The following is a 22,549-nucleotide window of genomic DNA, read 5'->3' on the forward strand; positions in this document are numbered from 1 at the left end:
TCATAAGGAAAGCAAATCACCTTTTCTGCCTTTCTATAGCTTGGATGAGGTGTAGTCTTCCCTTTGGTATACGGTGATTAGTCAGTGTCCTTGCGGGGCCTTTTACACCTTCGTCCCTCGTTAACAGGTTTACTCGAACAATGTTTCTTCTGCTTTCTCTTGTCCCTTGCATTTTTGACCATGCAACCCTGTGTGTTCAACATTGGGGCAAAAAAGAGATTCCAAAAAATCAACTTGAACCGCCAATTGCATTTTTTGTTTAACTAGATTTTATAAAATGCATTATTACATATTGAACCTGTGAGATAACGTGATCGGCCTTCTTATCAAGTTCATCAGTGGTCCATTCAACAATCCAGGGTTCAGGTACTCGGCATGCATGCAACAGACCATGCTTCAAGCGCTGAAAGTACAAAACCTATAGAGAAATGACTTAAATTTTAGGAATTACACCTACGATGGTCGTACATTGGTTTTAAATTTAAGTAATTTATTGCCATTACCAGCAACACGAACATGCACCCGCCGCATGTTTCCCTGTTCTCGTCTTGGTATTTCCTTATCGCATCCCGCAGCCACTTTAATATGTGATACGGCCAATGAAACCTTCTAGGGTTCGACACATCTAATATCGGAGGGAGGTGCCACGGTGAAATAGTTTGCTGGCTTGTGGGGTTCAGAAACATCTTCAAAACAACCATGATAAAGTATCTTCTAAAGCTCATCCTCTGTTGCTCAGTCTCCATTGGACAAGCAAAGACAAACTCACGCAGTTGGGTTGTTGTTTTCTTCTGAAACTCCCCCTTAATTGCCAGATGCGATGGATTTTTTTTTTTGGAATTCTGGGATTGGGTCACTTGTGAGGAATGGAACAGTTTTCCACAAATCAGCAAGTGTCAACAACGGAGAAAGTAAACCAGGCAGAGAAATTTTTACATCCTACATAACTATCACTAACCATGAGAAGGTATGCCGAATACATTGCCAATAAGTTCGGCACTAATGCAAACGTCCCCTGCGTCCAACATGAGCGTGTTTGTGTCAACGTCATAAGACCTGGCTAGTTGGAGCATGATGCTCTGTTTCACATGCCATTGTGGTACGCGGCGCAGGAAACCGAATCCTATGGCCTCAATCTCGTCCAACTTAGCTTGCTCATGTTGTCATTCTAAGTGGGTCAATAAGTTATTAATGTAGCAAGGTGAGCACCGCGTCTCTACTAGTTTCTGTTGAGCAAAACCAAAAAGGATCAGAATAACGTCATAAAAAAATATGTTCATTTATTGATGTAATCTAGTCGATACCTTTTTACCCATCCGAGTTTGAGTTCAGCCGGTATAGAGATTGATTTGTTCGAGCAGCGTGGTTATTTATTGGAGCTATATGGCACGAGAATATAACACTGATGCATCGAGGCAGATAAGAAAATATTGGCATCAAGGATTATAGCCTTGTATTAATATCTTCTATGTTATGGAAGATAAACAAATATCAAAACTGAAAACTTCCCGTTAGTAACCATCTATAATTAGGATGAAAAACTAATTCATGAACACATATATCAGCAAATACACAATATAACTGACCATCCACACACTTAACTAATGATCCAAATAACTATGGGCATGTTTATCAACCACACCAACCTTCCAATTTCCTCTCACAATGACTAACCAAATAGCTTTCAAATATCACTAACAAACGAAGACGAGGAGCACAGCCGTCAACTACATGCATACCAATCATCAAGGAAAACTACCTTCACACAATTCATCAACTAGAGAGCTCCAGATATTGTTTTCTACCTTCACAAGAGGGCATGCAAATGAATGATTCATAAAAAAGCTACTCACTTCATATGTACTCCTACATGAGCATATAAAATTGAAATTTTTATTTAACAATCAAGAACCGTACAAAAACCAAGAGATAAAATAAGCGTGTACATTATAAACTGTTTAATGACATAATGAACAAGACCATTTAGAAATTATAAGATGCACCAAGACACATTTATGGTTTCATTCCTCTTCCTAGCACAAGATTCAGCGACGGCACTTAACTGTTCATCAATAGGTTTGAACAAAGGTGAAAGATACATGTTTCCGGCGGAATCTAAAAAGTCACCAAACAACCCAACGAATACAAACATATAGAAAGCGAACACCGTGATATCAAGTTGTATAAACCAATATGCATGTTGTGGGAATTAGTATATAAGGAAAACTCAACAAAGGGGATTCACCTACTAGCAGGTTAGCACGCTTGCATTGTAGAAGGCCTGAACCTGAGACAGTGTGGTTGTTTTACCGCTTCCTGAGGCACAAAAAAAGGAAAAATTAATTATTGTTATCCGGCTCATGTACCGAGAAGCAGGATTTAAATAGATTAAAGAAAAAAAGTCAGTCTTATTTTGCACAAAACAGCAGGAAACAAAGATGCATCGCAAAGCCACCAACACTTTCCTTTGTCCATATAGCAGACATTACCTTGTTAAAGGGTCCGAGAATAAAATTATTTTATTGTTATTACAAAGCAATATCAGAAAGAGCAAGTAATTATATGGTTACAGTGACAAGAGAAACATATTTGGTATCGAAAATTGTCCAAACTATAGCAAAATTTCAAGACTACCATCCAATATCATACTAAATTAACCATCTGAGAAAATATCAACGAAGATTCAACAATGGTCAAGAAAGTTAACGTCAAATTAGATGCACATGGTCCACACAGATACAGACAAAAAAAAATAATTTAAACAGATATGAAACCAAAACCAAAAAATAAAATATGCGTGTACATTATAAACTGTTTAATGACATAATGAACAAGACCGTTTAGAAATTATAAGATGCACCAAGACACATTTATGGTTTCATTCCTCTTCCTAGCACAAGATTCAGTGATGGCACTTAACTGTTCATCAATAGGTTTGAACAAATAGGAAAGATACATGTTTCCGGCGGAATCTAAAAAGTCACCAAACAACCCAACGAATACAAACATATAGAAAGCGAACACCGTGATATCAAGTTGTATAAACCAATATGCATGTTGTGGGAATTAGTATATAAGGAAAACTCAACAAAGGGGATTCACCTACTAGCAGGTTAGCACGCTTGTATTGTAGAAGGCCTGAACCTAAGACAGTGTGGTTGTTTTACCGCTTCCTGAGGCACAAAAAAAGGAAAAAATAATTATTGTTATCCGGCTCATGTACCGAGAAGCAGGATTTAAATAGATTAAAGAAAAAAAGTCAGTCTTGTTTTGCACAAAACAGCAGGAAACAAAGATGCATCGCAAAGCCACCAACACTTTCCTTTGTCCATATAGCAGACATTACCTTGTTAAAGGGTCCGAGAATAAAATTATTTTATTGTTATTACAAAGCAATATCAAAAAGAGCAAGTAATTATATGGTTACAGTGACAAGAGAAACATATTTGGTATCGAAAATTGTCCAAACTATAGCAAAATTTCAAGACTAACCATCCAATATCATACTAAATTAACCATCCGAGAAAATATCAACGAAGATTCAACAATGGTCAAGATAGTTAACGTCAAATTAGATGCACATGGTCCACACAGATACAGACAAAAAAAATTAATTTAAACAAATATGAAACCAAAACCAACAAACTTTTTCGTCCTTTTCCTGCGCTAAAGTTAAATCACCATGAATTGCAACAACGTAAATGAACTACCTACTACACAATCTCTGGGATGCTATCATCGCACCAAAGCTTTCTCACCATGGTTAATCACTCATATCATCAACAAAATCTATCTATAATACAACATGCAACAGTGACAACCCCTCGAAAAATGAACAACTCCACCTACTTACCTTAGATGGTTAGGATCTTGCGCTAATGATGTTAGACGTTTTCCCTGTGACGAGCACGTGGTTGGTTTCCTTGGATCAGATGTTCAGCAGCTCGACAATGACGTCGCCCACGCGAGTAGAACGGTTCGAATGCTCCTTTCGGGGGTGACCGCTCATCTGCCTTCAGCTCTGATCGGAGGCGGAGCGCGGACAGACTCCGGGTCGGTGACGGCGGGTTGTTCAGCAGCCACTCTCCCCTCGGTTCTGATCAGAGGCGGAGCACGGATAGCCTCGATGGCGGTCACGGCGGGGTCTTCTCGACGGCCATGGTGGGTGCGCTTCCGTTCCCTGTTCGCCTTCCGTGGTTGACGATGGCGGCGCTGATGGGTCTTCCTGGTCAAGGTTCTCTGCAACAATTGCAAGGGTTTTGGATAAGGAGTGGAACGGCCTTAACCTACTGTATTAGGATTTTGGGAAAAAAATGTAATTACTTAAAATTGTGTGGTATGGTTAACTGAACAGCTAGAATAGATTAGGATTATTAATGGGTTAATTTACTCTATTAAACTGAATTGGGCCTTCTAAACGGTCCATTGTAGCCATTGTAGACATATTTCATTGTCTCCCTAGCGTTACCCAATAAATAATGGCCTATGGTCATATTGTTAAAAAAACTTTTGGTGGAGGGAGGGAGTTTAAACCTCCACAAAATACAAAATAAAACCTTCCATAAAATATAAGTAAAATCTCCATAAGAGTAATTATCGCAAATTTTTAATAGAGAAATCGTATTGTTCAAAATAAAAAGGTTTATGATCAAAATATTTTTTTAATAGAAATTGCTTTATCCTTCATAAAAATAGATAAAGACCGAGTTAAGTGTTTATTCTAAATTTTATTAAAAGGAAAAAAAGTGAACTTTATTTACACTAAATAATAATAGATTTTCATGTTTTGCTTGCTTGCTAGCTACTTCTATTCTTCTCTTTAGCCTCAACATAAATAGAAGAAACTGGGTTTGTTCTAATTAGGAAGAAATTTTAAGAAACATACTACCAATCAGTATTATTATATGATATTTATTATGTATACAACAAGAACAACAAAAGCCTTGTTCCACTAGGTGGGGTCGGCTACATGAATCAAACAACGTCATTGAGCTCTGTCATGTATTATGTCTACAGAGAGATCGTTTACATATAGATCTCGTTTGACCACCTCATGGATGGTCTTCTTAGGTCTTCCTCTGCCTTTCACCCTTTGTCCATCTTCCATCTTATCCACCCTCCTAACTGGGTGTTCTGTCGGTCTTCTTTTCACGTGTCCAAACCACCTGAGACGCGATTCTACCATCTTTTTCCATAATTGGTGCTACTCCAACTCTCTCCCTTATATCTTCGTTCCTTATTTTATCCAATCACGTATGACAACTCATCCATCTCAACATCTTCATCTCTGCCACACTCAACTTATGTTCATGCTCCCCTTTGGCCGCCCAACACTCCGTACTATAAAGCATAACCAGTCTTATAGTAGTGCGATAGAATTTACCTTTAAGTTTTAAAGGCACTTTTTTGTCGCATATAAAACCAGATGCACTCCGCCATTTTGACCAACCTGCTTGGATTCTATGATTTACATCCTATTTAATTTCTCCATTATCCTGTATGATGCATCCAAGATACTTAAAACTTTTAACTTTTCGTAGGATGTTTTTTTCAATCTTCACCTCTATATTAGGATTTTCCCTTCTCAGACCGAACTTATATTCCATATATTCCGTCTTGCTTTGGATTATGCACAGACCATACACTTTTAGAGCTTCTCTCCATAAGTCCAACTTCTTATTTAGGTCTTCCATTGACTCTCCCATAAGGACGATATCATTGGCAAAAAGCATGCACCATGGCACAAGCTCTTGGATGTGCTCTGTGAGTACTTCCAAGACTAATGTGAAAATGTATGGACTTAAGGATGATCCCTGGTGTAATCCTATACCAATAAACACCATATGTAGATCCCTTGGCACCCTGGCGTACGCTTTTTCCAAATCAATAAACACCATATATAGATCCCTTTTATTACTACGATATCTCTCCATCATCCTTCTTAATAGGTATATCACTTCGGTGGTGGATCTACCTGGCATAAATCCGAATTGGTTCTCTATTACTTGTGTCTCTTTTCTCAACCTCCGTTCTATCACATTTTCCCATAACTTCATAGTATGGCTCATGAGCTCGATCCCTCTATAGTTTCTTCAACTTTGTATATCCCCCTTATTCTTGTAGATAGGAACCAATGTGCTCTTTCTTCACTCATCAGGCATCTTCTTTGACTTTAAAATCTCATTAAAAAGCTTGGTTAACCAGTTGATGCCTTTTCCTCCAAGGCCCTTCCAAACCTCAATCGGGATATTATCAGGTTCTATTGTCCTGCCATTTTTCATCTGCTTTAGAGCCTCTTTTACCTTGAAATCTCGAATCCTTCTATAGTAGTAAAAAATTTTGATCTTCTTCCCTTGTGCATAACCGACCAAGGCTTGGAAGAGTCTTCTGTCCTTCATTAAATAACTCGTAGAAGTAGCTCTTCCACCTTTCATTAATCTTCTCCTCTTGGGCCAGCACCTCTCCATCCTTATCTTTTATGTACTTAACCTGATCCAAATCTCTCGTTCTTCTTTCACAGCATTTTGCGATTCTATATATACCTTTTTCTCCTTCTTTTGTGCCCAAAGACTGGTAGAGACCCTCATTGCTTTTGTTCTTGCTTAACTTATAGCCACTTTTGTCTCTTTCATAGCCGCCTTATATTTTTCTCAATTATCTGCATTGCGGCATAAAGACCACTCTTTAAAGCACTTCCTTTTTATCTTTATCTTTTCTTGTACACTCGCATTCCACCACCAGGACTCCTTGTCTCTTGGTCCTATTCCTTTAGATTCACCAAAACTTTCTTTTGCTGTTCTTCTAATAACTTCTGCCATCTTCCTCCATATCTCTTCCGCGCTTCCATTCCCATCCCACTTTGCCTCTTCTCCTACCCGTCTTAGGAAGCTTATTTGTTCCCCACCCTTCATCCACCATCATCTCGTTCTTGGGTTCATCGTATGATTTCTTTTCCTCAACTTTTGCTCAACGCAAAAATCTATGACAAGCATCCTATGTTGTGTTGTCAAACTCTCTCCAGGGATAATTTTACAATTAATGCAAAATTTTCGGTTGACTCTCCTCAACAAGAAGAAGTCGATTTGAGAGCTTATCATACCACTCTTATAGGTTATAAGATGTTCGTCTCTCCTTTTAAAACATGTATTTGTGATGAGAAGGTCAAAGGTTGAGGAAAAGTCCAAAATAGTTTTACCCTCGGCATTGATCACCTCGAAACCATGGCCTCCATGAATACTTTCATACCCAGTCACTTTTCTTTCAACATGGCTATTTAAATCTCCTCCTAAGAAAATCTTATCTCCCGAAGGTATGTCTTGGACCAAACTCTCTAGATCCTCCCAAAACCTTATCTTGTGTTGTTCGTCCGAACCCACTTGCGGTGCATAGGCGCTAATCACATGAAAAGCACCTCCATCCACCACAAGTTTAATAGAGATAATCTGATCTTCCACCCTCTTGACATCCACCACATCCACTGCTTATCCACAATAATACCAACTCCATTCCTATTCTTCACCTTTCCTGTATACCAAAGTTTGAAACTGGAAGTATCCAACTCCCTAGCCTTCGTACCAACCCATTTTGTTTCTTGTAGGCACATAATGTTAATCTTCCTCCTTGTCATGGTGTCCACCACTTCCATGGATTTTCCTGTTAGAGTGCCTATGTTCCATCCCAAATCTCAACCTTCTGTCGCTCTGACCTTTACCCTTTACTTTGTGAACTAGCTTATTTACCCTCGTCTATTCATGAAAACACAGGAATCCTTGCTCATTTAACACTACATCCGGGCACCGATGTAGCAGCTCTTGCTCATTTGACACCGTACTCGAGCCATACAGTGCGTTGCTTGTAAACCCCGCTAAACTTAGTAAATAAATAGTCAATAAATTAAATTTTAATAAGGAAAATTAGAAATGTAAATCTCATGTTAAAATAGGATAGAGCTCTTTAAAACAAAAATTTTGACACTAATTTCGAAGAATTTGGCCCAAAATTAGGCTGGACAAACTGAATCGGTCGAACCGGGTCTAAACTGGACCCGTGGGCCCAACTGGACCCATCACTTAAATGGGCAGCCCATTTCCTTCCCCATTCAGCAAAGGAACATGCTGAACAGCCAAGGGAGTGGAGAGCTTCCAAACCCTCACCACCACCTTAATCCATCATAACTTCTTCATCCGAGCTCCGATCGTCGCACCGTTTGTGGTCACGCGTCCATCGCATCGAGGGATAGATTAATCTAATCCCAGCCTCTCTATCCCTCAATTTTCGAAATTAAAGGGAACCCATGTTGAAATTTTGCTTGATTTAGTGCTCTAGGTTCAATTTAGCTTGTGGAGCTTGACGGATTTAGTTCGTTTAGTCCGTGAGCACGGTGAGAGTCCTAAACCCTAGTTATTTCTTGTTTGGATTATGTTGGTTATTGAATTGTTGGGTATAATGTATGTATATATGTGTTAGGTGTGTGAATGAATGATATGGAGACCTTGGAATCATTGGAAGCTTAATTTGAGAGTTTGGTGGAGTTAGAGTTGAATCTTGGTGATTGAAGCATTTCCCCTTTTGCCTTGTGGATTGCCTTGGTTAATACGTTGAAATCGGCCAAGGTATGGTTTAGGTTTCGCGTGTATAATATATAATGTCGTGTGAAAACTTAGGCTAGAGAACCATAGGATAAGCTGGAATGATTATATGTATTGGATGATTAGTAACAATGATATGGTTTGAGTATATGTGGTGTTCTTTTGGTTTTGTTGGTATTGGAATGATGAATGATGATGTGATGATGTTTGAAGAACTTGTGATTATGGCATGATGTAAATATGAGTTGGTTTGTTAATGTTTGATGATAAACTTGTGAAGTTTAGGTTGAAGTGAGATGTTATTGAATTGAGAAATGGTAGGATTGCTTAGATTGTTGTGATATTGTTAAAGGTAAATTATATTGATGATTATAGGCATGATGGATTGGGTTGGAATGAGCTTTGCAAAGAAAATGAGGTTTTGAAGCTTTTTGTGAAATTTGGTTTTTGACCAAACTTCAGCAACTCATAACTTGACTTCCGGACCCTCAAATGGTTTCAAACTTGTTTTGTATGAAAATTGGGTTCGTGAAATTTATGCTATTCAAAGAATGGAGGAAAAATGATTTAAAACGAAAAAGTTATGCGCGTCGGAAGTTTAGGATTTAAAGTGGCAAATCTGCAGATTTCAGACTTGGTAAAAGTTTTGGAAAAACGTACGCCCACACATACGCGTGGCCCTGCGTATGCGTGACATGAGACTTTCGCGTACACATAACCCTCATTCGCAGATGGTAGCTACTGCCTGGCGCTAATGCGTACGCGTAATCAGGGGATGCATGCGCATCTTGGCCTAAACGTATACCCACGCGTTCGCGTGGTCCACGCGTACGTGTGGCTCTATTTTCTGCAAAAACTAGATTTTGAGTTTTTAAATTGAATTTCAAACTTCTAAACCTCTATTTTCCTAGTGTTAGTTCGAACCTTGGTTAGGAAGCTTAGTAATGAGGTGGAGTTAGTAAATTAAGGGAACTTGAGGGTGAAGTAAAGGTTAAAAATGATGAAATCATGTAAGAGGAGATGCATGCATGAATGATTGAAGATGCTAAGGCTTGAATAATTGATTTCTATAATTACTATGAAATGTATGAGGCTTACACATTTAAATTATTTGAGATACAAGTTTTTCTGGATAAAGTACCGTTGCTTGCCACCATGTATTCCAGGTTGAGACCCGATACTTTGTTGACCCTGCGACGTAAGATGTGACCGGGCACTCTAAATTCCCAGGAAGGTTGACCCCCATTGAGCAATTTATAATATGAGAAAAAGCTATGCATAGACTCTTGGGGATGCGTGTCAGAGGACAGTCCAAAGGTTTAGCAAACCGAACTTGTCGGTTTTGCTTAATAACCGACAGATGGGACTCATCAGCCATAGGACAGACATGCACCATATGCATATTACCCGAATTACTAGTTTGTGCATTAAATGAGTGTGCCTAAATGTATTTGCTATGCTAATTGTATAATTGTTATCTGCAGTACTTGTACTCTTTTTGTGTTTGATTTTATCTGTTTAACTGTGTATGGTATACCATTGGAGATGGAGGTTCGGAGAAAAGGCGGAAGGAAATAAGATTAAGGTTAAGTTATGTTAGGCTTGGATATCTCTAGAAAGCCACCCCTTTATGGTTTCTGTTTAATACTTTAAGGCTTTTAATTTGAGTATCGGCATTCTAGGATTGCCTCTGGCATTCCCAGGACCTTATATATTATATGCGTGGCACCTTTACCATGTTGAGAACCTTCGGTTCTCACGCCATACTGTGTTGTTGTTTTCAGATGCAAGTCGAGAGGCTCCTCGCTAGGTGTCTGGACTTCTGAAGCGGAGTAGTCTTTGGGTTTATTTTGATGTACAACTTTATATATATGTACTTAGCTTTCTCTCCAAAAAACTTGTTTATTTTGTCCCTCCTAGAGGGTTGAGGAGAGTTAAGTTTTCAGTTATGTATTTTGGGTTTTCGAGATATGTATATATATGTAAATATTCTCCGGCCAACCTTAACTTCGTAGGCTGATTTAGGAGCTTGTTATTCGGTACTTTTGACCCTCCATTCCCATTTTCTACTTAGTTACATCTACAATCTCTAGGTTTCTTAGCACGCAAGTAATCTCGTTTTCTGAGCGTTGCGCTTTTTATTTTGCGATGTTGTTTTACTTGTTTTTCAAGGCTCCTAGTTTATTATATTCTTTCTGCTATTATATGTATTTATTTTAGTTTAGAGGTCGTAGCGCCTCGCCATCTCTGTTTTACATCCTAGGTCTAAAGCTCTGTGTGGTAGGGTGTTGCATTTTGGTATCAAAGTAGTTCGTTCCTATAGAGCCTGAGGGACGGACTGACTATGCTTCTATGCATTCTCTGTGTATGTGTCTATATGCTATTAGGATATCTAACTGATATATGTGGCATAAACGTTCATGAGCATGCATTTGGAACTTAAAACTCTAGACTTGCGATATTGAGACTGATCAACTTGATATCACTTGTTTGGGGTGTATAGGGACCAGATGTTGACTCGCAGACACAGTCGCGGGCGAGGTAGAGGCAGATTAGGAAATGCTACTCCTGAAGCGACAGGGAATAATCCTAACCCTGTAGACTTTATGGTTGCCCTGGGAACATGGTTGCGGCTATGCAGGCAACAGCCGAAGCTTTGGGAAATTAGATAAACAATGGGAACCATGGGAATAACAATGAAGATGGCCCTATGACGCTTGCCACATTCCTGAAGGTTCACCCTCCGACCTTCCGGGGAACCTCAAACCCCACTGAGGCCGATAACTGGATCCAAGCAATGAAACGGGCGCTATAGGCTCAATATTCATCAAAAGCCATAAAATAATATGAATTGCAATAACAGTATGAGCGCATAAGTGGAGGGCAAATAATATTTGTGATTCTAATAAATGAAATAAAAAATAGAAAGTTTGGACTATCCTAAACAAAATATTAATGCCTCCTAAATATTTTTTCATTTTAATAGTTTACTCATTATTAAATTAGGTAAAACAACCTCGAATAAAAATCTAACTGCGAGTGTTATCTTTTAATGATATTATTCAATTGAACTTATCATACTTAATCTCAATCCTTCTGTCTCAATCTTAATCTCTGAAAACAAATACTATCACAGAAAATTCACTCTAATTTTGTGCTAATATAATATACAACTTTAGTTCACATAAATGAGAGTATAACACGCTATAGTAACATTAATAATACAAGACAGGTTTTAAGGATTTTAAAACCATTAATAACAAGCCTTAAAATCAACGTTCTTATTCATTAAAAGCCATAAAATAATATGAATTGCAATAATGGTATGAACGCATAAGTAGAGGGCAAATAATGTGTGTTGTTCTGATAAATGAAAAAAAAAAGTTGGGACTATCCTAAACAAAATATTAATGTCTCCTAATTTTTTTTTATCATTTTAATAGTTTAATCGTTATTAAATTAGGTAAAACAACCTCGAATAGTCACCAAAAAAAAAAACAACCTCGAATAAAAATCTAACTGCGAGTGTTAACTTTTAATGGTATTATTCAATTGAACTTGTCATACTTAATCTCAATTCTTCAGTCTCAGTTTCAATCTCTAAAAACAAATATTATCACAGAAAATTCACTCTAATTTTGTGCTAATATGATATACAATATCGGTTCACATAAATGAGAGTATAACACGCTACAATAATATTAAGAATATAAGACACGTTTTAAGGCTTTTATTACCATTAATAATAAGCCATAAAATTGATGTTCTTATTCATTAAAAGACATAAAATAATATAAATTGCAATAATGGTATTAGCGCGTAAGTGGAGGGCAAATAATGTTTGTGATTCTAATAAATGAAATAAAAAATAGAAAGTTTGGCCTCTCCTAAACTAAATATTAATGCCTCTTAAATATTTTTTTATCATTTTAATAGTTTACTCGTTATTAAATTAGGTAAAAACACCCCGAAAGAAAAATCTAATTGCGAGTGTTATCTTTTAATGTTATTATTCAATTGAAATTCTCATATTTAATCTCAATCCTTCAGTCTCAGTCTCAATCTCTAAAAATAAATACTATAACAGAAAATTCACTCTAATTTTGTGCTAATATGATATACAATATTGATTCACATAAATGAGAATATAACACGCTACAGTAACATTAAGAATACAAGACATGTTTTAAGGCTTTTATTACCATTAAGAATAAGCCATAAAATTAATGTTCTTATTCATCAAAACCCATAAAAAATATGAATTGCAATAATAGTATGAGCGCATAATTGGAGGGCAAATAATATTTGTGATTCTGATAAATGAAATAAAAAATAGAAAGTTTGGCCAATCCTAAACAAAATATTAATTCTCTTATATATTTTTTTTTATCATTTTAATAGTATACTCGTTATTAAATTAGGTAAAACAACCTCGAATAAAAATCTGACTGCGAGTGTTATCTTTTAATGATATTATTCAATTGAACTTGTCATACTTAATCTCAATCCTTCCGTCTCAGGTTCAATTTCTAAAAATAAATACTATCACAGAAAATTCACTCTAATTTTGTGCCGATATGATATACAACATTGATTCACATAAATGTGAGTATAACACGCTACAGTAACATTAATAATACAAGACACGTTTTAAGGCTTTTATAACCATTAATAATAAGCCATAAAATCAATGTTCTTATTCAATAAAAGCCATAAAATAATATGAATTGCAATAATGGTATGAGCGCATAAGTGTAGGGCAAATAATGTTTGTGATTCTAATAAATGAAACAAAAAATAGAAAGTTTGGACTATGCTAAACAAAATATTAATGTCTCCTAAATATATTTTTTTTCATTTTAATATTTTATTTGTTATTAAATTTAGTAAAATAACCTCGAATAAAAATCTAACTGCGAGTGTTATCTTTTAATGATATTATTCAATTGAACTTGTCATACTTAATCTCAATCCTTTTGTCTCAGTCTCAATCTATGAAAATAAATAATATCACATAAAATTCACTCTAATTTTGTACTAATATAATATACAACATCAATTCACATAAATAAGAGTATAAGACGCTACTGTAACATTAATAATACAAGCTAAGGCACATTTTTAAGGCTTTTATTACCGTTAATAATAAGTCTTAAAATCAACGTTCTTATTCATTAAAAGTCATAAAATAATATGAATTGCAATAATGGTATGAGCGTATAAGTGGAGGGCAAATAATGTGTGTTATTCTAATAAATGAAATAAAAAATAGAAAATTTGGACGACTATCCTAAATAAAATAATAATGTCTCTTAAATATTTTTTTTATCATTTTAATAGTTTACTCGTTATTAAATTAGGCAAAACAACCTCGAATAAAAATCTACCTGCGAGTGTTATCTTTTCATGATATTATTCAATTGAACTTATCACACTTAATCTCAATTCTTCAGTATCAGGCTCAATCTTTAAAAACAAGTACTATCACAGAAAATTTACTCTAATTTTGTGTTAATATGATATATAACATTGGTTCACGTAAATGTGAGTATAACACGCTACAGTAACATTAAGAATACAAGACACGTTTTAAGACTTTTGTTACCATTAATAATAAGCCATAAACTCAATGTTCTTATTCATTAAAATTCATAAAATAATATGAATTGCAATAATGGTATGAGCGCATAAGTGTAGGGTATATAATGTTTGTGATTCTGATAAATGAAACAGAAAATAAAAAGTTTGGACTATCCTAGAGAAAATATTAATGTCTCCTAAATATTTTTTTTTCATTTTAATAGTTTATTCGTTGTTGAATTTAGGAAAATAACCTCGAATAAAAATCTAACTGCGAGTGTTATCTTTTAATGATATCATTCAATTGAACTTGTCATACTTAATCTCAATCCTTCTATCTCAGTCTCAATATCTGAAAACAAATACTATCACATAAAACTCACTCTAATTTTGTACTAATATAATATACAACATTGGTTCACGTAAATGAGAGTATAACACGCTACATTAGGGGTGGCAAAGCGGGCTGGCCCGCCCCACCCCCACCTAGGCCTGCCCCATAAACGGGGCAGACCGGCCTGCTCCGCCAACTAAAATGGGTTCAAAATGCTAGCCCGTCCCGCTTTATGGCAGATTGGCGGGTTAGCGGGCTAGCTCGCTTGACTCTTTTTTTTTTTTGAAAAATAAAATTCATTAAAATTAACCAAAAAATAATAATTAAAAAATCAAATACAAATAAAAAATAGTCAAATTATAATATAATTTTTTTTTAATTTTTAACTTCAATAAAATTGTTTAAAATAATATTTGTCAATAGAATCGTCTTTATTTTAAAAAATAAGTCACATAATTTGAGCATATATACGAAATTGTAAAATAAAATAAATAAAGTTAATAACTAAAAGAAGAATAAAAACAAAAAATGAAAAAAAGTGTTTAAAAATTCTATAATTATTAATTTTATAATAGTAATCACTCTTTTATTTAATAAAAAAAAAGAAAAATAAAAATTTTCGACCCGGCGGACCGGCCTACCCCGCCCCAGCAAAACCCGCCAATTTGGCGGTGCAGGTTTGGCGGGTTTTTTTAATTTGGCAGGCTCCAAATCCTAGCCCGACCCGCCTTTTTTAACAGCTTTAGCGGATCAGCCCGACGGGCTCGACCTGTTTTGCCACCCCTATGCTACATCAACATTAATAATACAAGACACGTTTTAAGGCTTTTATTAACATTAATAATAAGCCATAAAATAATATAAATTACAATAATAGTATGAACGCATAATTGGATGGCAAATAATGTTTGTGATTCTAATAAATGAAATAAAAAATTGAAAGTTGGAACTATCCTAAACAAATTATTAATGTCTTCTAAATATTTTTTTTATCATTTTAATAGTTTATTCGTCATTAACTTAGATAAAACAACCTTGAATAAAAATCTAACTGCGAGTGCGAGTGTTATCTTTTAATGATATTATTCAATTAAATTTGTCATACTTAATCTCAATCCTTTAGTCTCAGTTTCAATTTTTAAAAATAAATACTATCACAGAAAATTGTAAGATCCCAAATTTTTAGAAAATAAATAATAAATTATTTATGTTTATACATATGATTTTATTTTTAAAAAGTTGTCTTTACTAAAAAATAAGTAAACCAAAATTAAGAGACTTTGAGTTTTAATTCGGATTTATATAAATTGTAATTACAATTAGATATTTTTGATTAATTAAAATTGAGATTTGGGTAATTGAAAACTAATATAAGTTGCCTAATTTAATTTGCCTAAATTGAGGTTTTGGGGTCTATATTTATTTTACAAAATAAAAGATTAATTATTTAATTATTTAAAATTTCAAAATCTGAATAATTAATTGAATTCATCGGTATATTATTAAATTTTACGTGTTCCCAAAACAATTTTACGTATTATATTTTAGTTTTAAATTATGATTTTATTTCAAATATTTTATAAAATACTAACATGTATTTTTATTAGGTTTAATTACTCTGTTGGTCCCTATAGTTTAACGAATTTTTTAATTAGGTCCCTACACTTTTTTTTCCTTTCAATTGGGTCCCTGCCCCCAATTTTTTTTTTCAATTAGGTCCCTACCGTGACCAAACTGTTAGATTTAACGGAATATTTCGTTCCTAAGTTAAAGATTCCCTAACTTTATGTGAAATCCCTAATGCTCTTTCACTCATATTTTTCTGAAATACCATTTTACCCTCTTGAAAACTGTTCGGTCTCTTCTCCCAAACTTAGAGAAGAAACTCGTGTGCATGCCTTGCTTCCCAACTCGCTCAGCTGCAGAGATTAATCCCACCAGAATATTGCGGGAGGGTTTGGTATCTCCGATATCACTGCCGTCGTCGTAGGCGTTGCTTCTTCCTCTAGGTAAGACAACGCTCAACGTTTCACTGGTTGAAGGGTTTTTGTTCTTTTCTCCTGTGAAAGTTTGTCATTCTGTTTATTAGAGCTTCCTTGTGTTTCTCAAAGTGTTTGAAGAGGGATTTATGGCATTATTATTTTTTTTGGTATGCAGTTATGGGTGATTTGGATTTCAGTATCGAAATCCACCATGGTGGCAAATTTATTGACAGTGGACAACGATTAGAGTATTTAGGAGGAATGGTTGTGGAGGATTTACATTTTGAGGTTGATGAATGGTCATTGCAAGAGATTGTCAGTCAGCTAAAGCAACTAGGGTATAAGGGTTTCGCTAGGGTCTGGTACAAGGAACCTGGGATGGATTTAAAGTCAGGTCTTAGAGAGTTGAAGTCCGATGGGGATGCGATGAGAATGGCTAGGTCACTGGTGTCGAATTCCTGCAAACATTGCGAGGTATATGTTGTCGATGGAGCCAGAGAAAGTAATGGGATTGAGATCACTTCAACTGATGCTGATTATGTGCCAGAGGAAGGTGAGGACAGTGCTGATGATGATGGGTTGTTAGAGGTTGAAGTGGATGCTGAGTCAGAGCCTTCTACTGAAGAAGAGGTATTTGATGATAGTGCTGATGATAGTGACCATGATGATCAGTTTGGGTTTGAGGTGGAGGATAATGATCCACCATCAAATGCATTTGGGGGATTTACTGGCCCACTAAATGATGAGAGAACTGCAGCAGCTGGAACAGCTGAAGGTGATGAAGGTTTAAGGGAGGGTGATGAGCAAGTTGGGGGCTTATCTGATGGATATGAGACTGATGACATAGATAGTTATGAGGGGGACTCTGATGATATGATAAAAAAGAGGAGGTTCCCTAAGTACAATGAGGCAGAGATGAACAGAGAGTATGAATTTCAGGTGGGGCTGGAATTTAAATCACTTAGTCAATTCAAAGAGGCTGTTAAGGAGCATGCCCTATTGAATGGTAGGGACATTAGGTTTCGAAAAAATGATAAGGTGAGGTGTAGAGTTGTTTGCAAGGGAAGAAAGGGAAAGTGCAAGTGGGTTTGTTTTGCGAGTAAGGTGGGGGGTTCTGACTGTTTCCGGATCAAGACGTTGAATGGAAAGCATACATGTGGAAGGAACTATAGCGGAAGACTTGCATCAAGTAGTTGGATCTCAAAGAAGATTGCCAACAACATCAGTAGAGGGGAAGAGATGAAGCTTGCGACAGTTATTCAGACTATACAAGACAAATACATGGCCAATATCAGTGTTGGTAAGGCTTACTGGGCAAGGAGGAAGGCAAGAGAAGAGGTACATGGGCGGGCAATCCAACAGTATGCTAAACTAAGGGATTACTGTGCAGAGATACTTAGGGCAAATCCAGGATCTAGTCTGACCATATTGGTTGATAGGCCTTCTCTTACGCACCAGCCCCGATTTATGAGAATGTACATGTGCCTTGATGCAGTCAAGAAAGGCTTCTTGGTGGGGTGTAGACCTATTATTGGCGTAGATGGATGTCACTTGAAGGGCGACCATGGACAGCAGCTGCTAGTTGCTGTTGGCAGAGATCCAAATGACAATTACTTTCCCATTGCCGTAGCTGCAGTAGAGGCAGAGACTAAGGACAGTTGGGGGGTGGTTCTTGGAGATGCTGTTAAATGACATTGGAGAATCAAGAAAATGGGTTTTTATGAGTGACCAACAAAAAGTATCACTTTAATTTTTTGCAACTAATTTTATTTAAATATAAGAATGCCATGTTTATGATGATATATGCAACTGATATGAGTTTGTGAATATAAGTTTGTAAATATAAGTCTGCTATGTTTATGGTGATATATGAAATTTGTAGATGTAAATCTAAAATTTATATGATCATATATGCAATGCCTCTATACAAGTTGTTAAATTATTCACATAAAAACGAGCATAGTGAATAGTGATGATATTTAATTTGAAAAAGCTGTTCCTGAAATAAGAATAGAAGGAGTGGAGTTTTCTTGGTAAGACACATGGTTCAACATCAAAGAAAGGCCTAGAGTTTGATCTATCATAATTACTATGATCCCCTTTTTTTTTTCTGTTAGTTTTTTCTACGCATTATTTATAATTGAATAGTAAGTTGTATTCTTAATCTATAAATACAGTATATATATTACTCTATATTCTCTATTCATTAAGTCATATATGCATTAACACATATATAATTTGATTATTAATTAGTTCAGTATAGCGAATCAGCGAATGTAATTAGTTTGAATGAAATCAATTAGTTGTCAATTTCAGGTTAAAAAATTGGGAAATAATAATAAGTAACATTATCCATTTTTTTAAAAAGACACCAGGATCAGACTGAATATCTTATTATGTAATATGTATAAAGTTTTAAAAATCAGCTGATATGATATATGCAACTGATATGATGATATATGCAACTGGAGGCTTGTGAATATTAATCTGATATGTATATAATCATATATGCACTTAATAAGTTTGTAGATGTAAATCTGAAATTTATATGAGCATATATGCAATGCCTAAGATTGTGAACATAAGCTTGACATGTTAGTGATGCTATGTTTAGATGCAATGGCTAAGCTTTTAAATATTAATGTTAAATATTTGATATGTTAGTGAACATTTATCTGAGTATATTGTGTATATTGTGTTCTGGACTGAATCAATAAAACAGGGGCTGATGCAAATCTTTCAAAAGGCATTGCCAACACTGGAGCATAGGCTTTGTCTGAGACATTTATATGCCAACTGTAAGAAAGCATATGGGGGTGGTACTGTACTAAGGGACCTAATTCTGTCTATTGCCAAAGCTACCTATGTGGAAGAATGGGAAAGAAGGATGAATCAACTAAAGGAGCTCAACAAAGACTGTTATGAGAAGTTATTTGCTCTGGATCCAAAATTGTGGACAAAGAGTCACTTTACATTTCTGGCCAAGAGTGACATGCTGATGAACAACATCTCCGAGGCATTCAATGGAAGAATCCTAGAGGCAATAGACAAGCCAATTCTGACAATGTTTGAATGGATTAGGTGCTATTTGATGACAAGGTTTGCAGAGAAAAAGAAGAAGGCAGAGAGGTATGAGGGTACACTTTTGCCAAAACCCAAGAAACGGCTAGATATCATCGCGGTTAGAGCTATGGAGTGGCAAGCTAAATGGGCAGGAGACCTGAAGTATGAAGTCCACCATAAGAACAGGATGATCATGGAAAGGTTTGTGGTCGATTTGATGGCTGGAAGGTGTAGTTGTAGGTTCTGGGGTTTGTGTGGTATGCCGTGTCCCCATGCTTGCTGTGCTATCTTTGAGAAGGGTGACAACTCGAAAGATTATTGTAGTAACTATTACAGCAAGGCAGCATACCTTGCTACATATGGGCAGTCAATATCACCAATCAATGGAGAAAATATGTGGCCAAAGATACAATGCGATACCATCATCCCTCCAATTTTCAGAGTTAAACCAAGAAGGCCAAGGATGGTTAGGATAAGGGAACCCGATGAAAACAGATCACAGACAAAGTATAGAAGATCTGGAACTTCTGTTACCTGCAGTAATTGTGGCCAATACGGACACAATAGGAGACTCTGTCCAAACCCTATAGTGACAGGTATTCTTTGCCAACTTATTTTGTTCAATTGTTGATGAACTATTATTAACTGCTATTTCATCTTGTAGCTCCTGAAGGCACACAAGGATCTGATGCTGCAACTGGAACTGGAGGAGTTGACTCTGCTGCTAATGAACCTACTGCTGCTGATGAAACAAATGGATCTGCAGCTGCTGCAACTGCTAGATCCAGGATGGTTAAAGGGAGAGGCAGAGGAAGAGCACCAGGAGGGATGGCCAGAGGAAGGGGTAGAGGGAGGGCTGCACCCATGACTGCAACAGCACCAAGGCCTTCAAACACCCCTGCACCCACATCCCAGCCACCACACACCCCTGCACCCACATCCCAGCCACCACACACCCCTGCACCCCCATCCCAGCCTACAAACACCCATGCACCACCATCACAGCCTGCACCACCATCACAGCCTACCACCTTACCCACACCCGCATCACTGCCCACCACTTTGCCTACACCTGCATCACTGTCCACTGCACCAGCATCTCAACCTTTGCCCAAGACCAAAATCTTTGGTGTCAGAAGAAGTGGAAGACTGAAGATTGGAGTTAGGAAGCCAACAAATCAGCCGCCTGAACATGTTGACCTTACACTTGATTGAGGCTGAATAGAGTTTAGGGTTTCTTTTTTATATCTCTTGTGTTATGTAGGATTTGTGTTCACCTGTGACTCTGGTTTCTTTATTGTTTGGACCACTGTTGTTATGTGTTGTGGACCACTTTTGTTATGTTGGTAGAAAACTGTTTTGAGTGGGTGTCACATTTATTTTGTTGCTATCTAGGTGTCCTACATTATATAATGTACAAAACAATGGTATCTAACTATCTATTATAATTCAATGCATCTTTTGTTTTACCTACTTTTTTCTCAGTATCATACTTGTATGCATATTAAATAGCAAAGGAACACCTTTCATTTACAAAAATTAAACATTTCATATAACTTCATTGAACCCATGCTAAACAGTACACTATTGTCTTATATAGACTATTACATTATCATAACAACCATGCTTTCTACATCTTTACATATAATACTGCAACAATCAAAACACCTAATATCAAGCCCAGCATAACTAGCATCTTGTATTACTTTTTCATACTATCTTCCATCTTAGCAAATTGCTCCTCCACTGAACTCAGCTCAGCACATAACCTTCCTACCCAGGCATCTACTTCTCCAACCTTTGCAATTAATCTTTCTAGATCCACACTTAATCTGTCTATCTTCCTTTCTTGTGCCTCCAATTCTCTAACCCTTCCAAGTACTTGCTGTGAACTGTTCACTGCATCTTCTCCAGATATCTTTTTTTCTTTCCCATCAACCCACTCAAAAAACTTGCATCTCCTATTAAGGCAAGAAATGAATCTTCTGTTTGGATTTTTTGATGTACTTGAACTACGAAGAATCAGAGTATCTCCACAAAAGCACCGGACCCTCCTTTCCTTTTGCTTCAACCATCCGCTCTTCTCATCTTCTTCATCATCAATCCACTCGAAGAACTTGCATTTTAGCATTCTCCCACAACCAACATACCTTCTTCCATGGCTTGCTACTGCCGAAGAAGACATCACAGCAACTGCCTCACCACAAAAACAAAGATGTCTCTTCTTGACGAGGGTTCTGGAACTACAGACTCCTGAAGATAACTGACTCTGATCTATGAGTATTGACATAGTAAGGGTAAGGGTTGCAAAGAGAGGAGCAGAAGTTTGAGGAAGAGGCGAGAAGAAGAGAGTTAGAACTCAGATCCTCAGATCCCTACTGAGTATCCTTCATTTGTAAGGGATAAGTGAGGGTTATAATGGTCAAATCACTCATTCTTAACGTTTTTTGTAACGTTTACCGTCAATAGGGACCTAATTGAAAAAAAAATGGGGGCAAGGACCCAATTGAAAGGAAAAAAAAGTGTAGGGACCTAATTGAAAAATTCGCTAAACTATAGGGACCAACAGAGTAATTAAACATTTTTATTATTAAGCTTCTTAGTTTTACTTTTACATACCCCATTATCTCGCGTAAGGGTGTAGATGGTCCCGCCCGGTCTGAAGATCCGGTCCGATTTCGAACACTTTAGGAACTAATTTAGTTGGATTTTATTGGGTCTAGGGTTGGGTAAGGGTCTCAAAAATAGACCCGGTCATTATTTTGGGTCGGGTCCGGGCCATAGTTCGGGTCACCCGAACTCGGCCCGGTGGCCCGGTCATCATATATAATTAATATTTTGTGTTATTAGTGATGGATGATGACTATTCTTATGTGAAATTTAAATATTGTAAACCTTAATATTTTGTGTTATTAGTTATTATAAGATTATAAGTTAATGTTTTATGTTTAAAATGTATAAGACTTTAGACTAATGCATAATATTGTGTTATTTGTATTGAT

At 36.4% G+C, this 22,549-nt stretch overlaps 1 protein-coding gene across 1 annotated transcript; it reads left to right on the top strand.

Annotated features, from left to right (window-relative positions):
• Nucleotides 1-16,661: 16,661 nt before the first annotated feature.
• LOC107646440 (uncharacterized) lies at nucleotides 16,662-18,176 on the top strand. Its single transcript, XM_016350622.2, has one exon. It carries the CDS (start codon nucleotides 16,662-16,664, stop codon nucleotides 18,174-18,176), a length of 1,515 nt encoding a protein of 504 aa, XP_016206108.2.
• The last annotated feature ends 4,373 nt before the right edge of the window (nucleotides 18,177-22,549 follow it).

Source organism: Arachis ipaensis, chromosome B6 (genome assembly GCF_059453495.1).
Source record: "Arachis ipaensis isolate K30076 ecotype BB chromosome B6, ASM5945349v1, whole genome shotgun sequence".
In the NCBI taxonomy this organism is placed as follows: domain Eukaryota; kingdom Viridiplantae; phylum Streptophyta; class Magnoliopsida; order Fabales; family Fabaceae; genus Arachis; species Arachis ipaensis.